At 39.8% G+C, this 5,111-nt stretch overlaps 1 protein-coding gene across 7 annotated transcripts in view; it reads left to right on the top strand.

Annotated features, from left to right (window-relative positions):
• The window catches only part of mtdha (metadherin a), a 23,453-nt gene extending 18,730 nt beyond the window's left edge, over positions 1-4,723 (top strand). For 5 of the 7 annotated variants that reach the window (XM_046058073.1, XM_046058075.1, XM_046058076.1 and 2 more), the window contains one exon: positions 2,420-4,723. In XM_046058073.1, the coding sequence (XP_045914029.1) occupies positions 2,420-2,487 (68 nt within the window). In that variant the 3' untranslated portion in view covers positions 2,488-4,723. The remainder of the gene's footprint in view (positions 1-2,419) is intronic. The other 2 variants (XR_006826270.1, XM_046058072.1) reach the window with 1 other exon arrangement.
• The last annotated feature ends 388 nt before the right edge of the window (positions 4,724-5,111 follow it).

Here is a 5,111-nt window from a genome sequence, read left to right as displayed (position 1 = left end):
CACATGCTTTTTCTCTCTCTCTCTCTCTCTCTCTCTCTCTCTCTCTCTCTCTCTCTCTCTCTCTCTCTCTCTCTCTCTCTCTCTCTCTCTCTCTCTACAGACAGCTGAAAAAGTTGCACCTTCCAGTAGCAAATATTTATTGATGTGCAATTGTTTACATGTTCACTTTTTGAAACTGTAATCGATTTTATTAACATTAATCATTTAAGAAAAGGTTTCATAGCCCACATACATACCAGCTTTCAATATCGGCCTGTTCTTAGTGTAGTTTATACAGTAAAGGGGTCTTCTATCCAACTCATTATTAAAATCAAATATCTGCTCATAAATCAGCTCTTCATCAGAATCAGTTTTATTGCCAGGTATGTATATGTATGTATATATCACGATGCTTACTTATACAATAATACCATAACATAATAATAAAATAAAATCAGACACAAACTACGGAATAGACAACACTAATATACACACTATGAACAAAACAATATACACATATTGACAAATAGTGCAGTGATCAGAGTGCAAAGGATGCAAGAGTAAACTATTCTCATTATGTACACATACATGCATACATGTACACAGTGTGATGGAGCATAGTGCAAAGGATGCTGGGGAAAAAATAAATAAGACCTATGACCTTATGACCTAAGGTAGGTGTATTGGTATACAGTATATACAATATGACATAATAGGAACATCGTATGAACAGCACTGAAATAGAGAATGGTAAATAAATAATAAGTGGAAACCAGTAAACAGGTGCTGATTAGAGGCAGAGTTACTGGGTTATTGCACAGGAATTGTTCCTGACACTGTGAGTCAGAAATCAGCTGTTCATCAGAGTGATGGCTTGTGGGAAGAAACTGCTTCTGTGTCTGTTGGTTTTGGCGTACAGTGCTCTGTAGCGCCTACCAGAGGGGAGGAGCTGGAACAGGTTGTGTCCGGGGCGAGATGGATCTGCAGTGATGTTTCCTGCCCGTTTCCTGACTCTGGAAATGGAGGGCAGGTTGGCACCGATGATCTTTTCTGCAGTCCTGACTGTCCATTGTAGTCTGTCCTTGTCCTTTTTGGTGGCAGATCCAAACCAGACAGTGATGGAGGTGCAGAGAACAGACTAGATGATGGCTGTGTAGAACTGGATCAGCAGCTCCTTAGGCAGGCTTGAGCTTCCTGAGCTGACGCAGGAAGTACATCCTCTGCTGTGCCTTCTTGATGATAGTGTCAGTGTTGGGCTCTCACTTCAGGTCCTGGGATATAGTGGAACCCAGAAACCTGAAGGATTCCACAGCAGACACAGGGCTGTTGAGTATGGTGATGGGTGGCAGAGTGGGGGGGGCTCCTCCTGAAGTCCACGGTCATCTCCACAGTTTTGAGCGTGTTAAGCTCCAGGTTGTTCTGACCGCACCAGAGAGCCAGCTGATCAACCTCCCGTCTGTAGGCCGACTCGTCACCAGTCCCGGATGAGGCCGATGACCGTTGTGTCGTCAGCGAACTTCAGGAGTTTGATAGATGGGTCTCCTGAGGTGCAGTCGTTGGTGTAGAGGGAGAAGAGCAGTGGGGAGAGCACACACCTCTGGGGGGCGCCAGTGCTGATCCGGGTGCTGGATGTGATGTTCCCCAGCCTCACCTGCTGACTCCAGTCTGTCAGGAAGTCTGTGATCCACTGACAGGTGGAGGCTGGCACAGTGAGTGCCAGCCACTTTTTCACTTTAATATCGGCATCGGCCCCCAAAAACCCATATCGGTCGGGCTCTAGTACACACACGCACACACTCAGAGACCCCTCAGTGGCCATCCGCACCCCAAAGTAGTCAACCTGGGAAAACACTGCACTGCTGTTATGCTCTTGCGTTCTAGATGCTGTTTAAAGTTAAAATTTGTTATTTCATGAGCTATCTTGGATTATGGGGTAATGCATATTAAAAAATTTTTAAGTGAAGCATTCGATTTTAAAAATTGAATTGATGAATGATAATCAGATTATGATTTTTGCCATAATTAAGCAGCCCTACATCAACACATTAAATTCATGAAATTACATGACATTTGTTGTGTGAAACTGCGCCTCTGCCTTTTTCTGTACAGGTTAACGCTTTATTCATTAAGGTTGTGTTTTGTTTTGTTTTTTCACTTTTAACGCTTTTTAATAATATGAAATGGCATTTAATTTGGTAAAGAGCACATTATGAGTTTATTAGGACTCGAAACTCATAGTTTAGGACTTGAGACTTGACTTATTTGCAACTTGTAAAACAATGACTTGGTCGCACCTCTGCAGGATAGCAAACTGTTTGTTCAATCTCACTACCATTTCATAATGTTCTTTAAAGCACATACCATATTTTATGTCTGTTTATTAAACAGAGGTGGTTCTAAATACAATTTTTTTTATTTTACCTCCTTAATCTACTTGCAGAGATATCTGAGCAGATTGCGGAGCCTCCAAAGCCCTCCCAGAAGAAAAAGGTCCGAAGGGAAACATGAAGTCACATCACAGGTCCACACACAGCATATGCAAATGATTGTTAAATGTGTCACATGCAATAATTGCCAGGTACAGAGTTTCAACGGTTTATCAGTCACACGCAGACAAAAAAAAACAAGCAGTGGATATCACCTGCTTGTCTAAATATAGTGATGAAATGTGGTCCTATGGACTGGAATCTTAACTAGTTTGCACTATTTGCTACACTGCAACCAGTCTGGAGTTTCAGGGCAGGTGGACTTGGTGGCAGTGGAGGTACATGTTTATGTAATTATTTTTTATGGCATCAAAAGTGTCGGGTGTTTTACCCCCTCCAAGAGTGTATGTTTATAATTGTTAACCCAAAAATACAAAACAGATTGTAGTTTTATCTTATGTAATATAAGAATTTAATTTACAAGAGAAACTTTTTTGCTTCCCCAGAATGCACTTTGTTTTATTGCTGCTTGTGAGGGCTGGTCTCAGATTGGGCTACATTCAGATTTGTTTCAAGTCTGACTCAGTGCAACACGCACATGCCCATAAGTACATTGAAACAGTTAAAAGGGTTTCTGTAATCTCACACACACACACACACACCCTCCCTCCATACTGGCCATGAAGCTATCCCTCATGGAGCAACTACAGTGTAAGAAATGGGGGTACAAAAAGCCACGCTCCTCGTTTTGTGCAAAAATGCATTCAGTTAAAGCAAATATGAGGCTTTAGCTAGTTTTGGCCAAATTGATGGGTATTTTCCCAAGTAATGACCTTTTTAGTAAAAACTTACCTCTTTGTGTTTCAGTGTTTTCTTGTTGAGGGGAGAGGGATACATCGTGGCAGTCACAAACCTTGACAATAAACCCTGACAATAAACCTACACATGACTGTCAGAACGAAGGTACCCATTGATTTGGCTATTCTCAGACTGGTGAAGCCTCCTATTAGTTAAGACTGCACTTTTGCACATTAAAATGCATTTTGTACCCCATTTCTTACAGTGTAGTCACTCTGTGAAGGTATCACTGCACAGTCAGTAGGACAGGAGAAATTATTACAACAACCTATAACTCTTTCAACGCACAAATTACATGTCAGTGTTGTGGTAAGATAGGTTTGCCTATATATATTTGGAGTAGCTGAAAAGTCACCTATTCATCATTTATGGATGAGATCAGATAATTTTTTTTCAAAGATGATGCTAAATTTGAAATGTGAACGGTGTAAACCGATTCTGGATTCCCACTGGGGACTCTTGGTGACAGTAGAGATACAAACCACCAGGAGGCACTGTAATGTGAAGGAAAGGAGTAGAGGCATTAGTGCTGTCAAGTGTTCTCCCTCTACTTATCATTCTGAGTGTGTCTATCTTTATTTGACTAGACTGTGTGTAGATTTTTCTACAGACTTCATTGTCGCTCCTGCACTCTATATGATTTTTAAAAAAAAAAACTTTTTCTTCCAGTTTCTGTGCTAGAAAAAGCCATGCCATATGTACAGATTGTAAGGGCTTTTTCCAGCTCTGTGATTGCACTGTGCAAAAGGCTGTATTAAGTTCCTTTTGATGTTGATGAATCGTTTTTTACTACCTTTTTGCAGAATATGAAATGTGTGTGGTTTGCACCTTCCAGGATTTATGAAGACAGACATAGAAATATGATATGGAGCAGCTTTAAATCCACGCAAATCCAATCAAACTTGTTTTTAACAAGACACACATACACACAATTACACATATATAAAAGGAATTAAATTCCATTGCCTTAACCTGTAGTTGCATAGAAAGTGCATTTTTTTATAATTCCCATCCAATTGTAAGTTTTGATGTCAGAAATTAATTTCATCTTGCATGACTTTGATAATAGTACTTGTGTACATGAAATAAAATGAACCATCTCTTGTTTTAACTGTTAGTACTTGGTCCTGGCTTTTGAATAGCTTTTTTTAATGAAATGTTGCAGCTGTTTTGTGGGCATCCAATTTAGTGGACGGTCTGTTTGTTGATAGACAAAGGGCCTTTAGAACACCAAGGTGTTGATCAGCTGATGTTGGTACATAGTTGTTGGTAGACCTGATAAAACTAAATGATCGGTCGCTGTGGCTTCAGTCGCCCCTTTTTCTTTGTTTAATTTTTACTGATGATTAAAGTGGAAACGCAAATCTTTGTGAATGATTTTGTTTAATGAGGAGATACAAATGATATTTCTATGTTTGTTTGGTAAAAATTTAAAAATAAATGAAAATTGCTTGATATCACATTGGGTTTTTTGTTTGTTTCTGAAGACAACTGTGGAGCCATTCTACCCATACAAAACAGTAAAAGTGTTGTGACTGTTTTCAGAGTGATATTATGACATATGTGGAGGTTTCTTTTCAGGCTCATCCGCTTTTCCAGTGTCTGTAGATCTTGTGCATGTCCCCCACAAGAATGAAAATAACTAAAAGACAAATATTATAGTGGGGCTTAATGATAAAATGTTTATATTTTTAAAGATGGCATTGACATTATTAGGTTTGTGTTCACAGATGCTTTGAAGCTACAGTACTTATTCTGTACAGACATGCTCCCCTCTGACTGGCTGGCGAAGTCAGAGACAATTTAGAGTCACAGGAAAAAGTATGTGAACCCTTTGGAAGTACCTGG

Source organism: Micropterus dolomieu, linkage group LG09, assembly GCF_021292245.1.
Source record: "Micropterus dolomieu isolate WLL.071019.BEF.003 ecotype Adirondacks linkage group LG09, ASM2129224v1, whole genome shotgun sequence".
Taxonomy (NCBI): domain Eukaryota; kingdom Metazoa; phylum Chordata; class Actinopteri; order Centrarchiformes; family Centrarchidae; genus Micropterus; species Micropterus dolomieu.
This window is presented reverse-complemented; position numbering and strand designations above follow the sequence as displayed.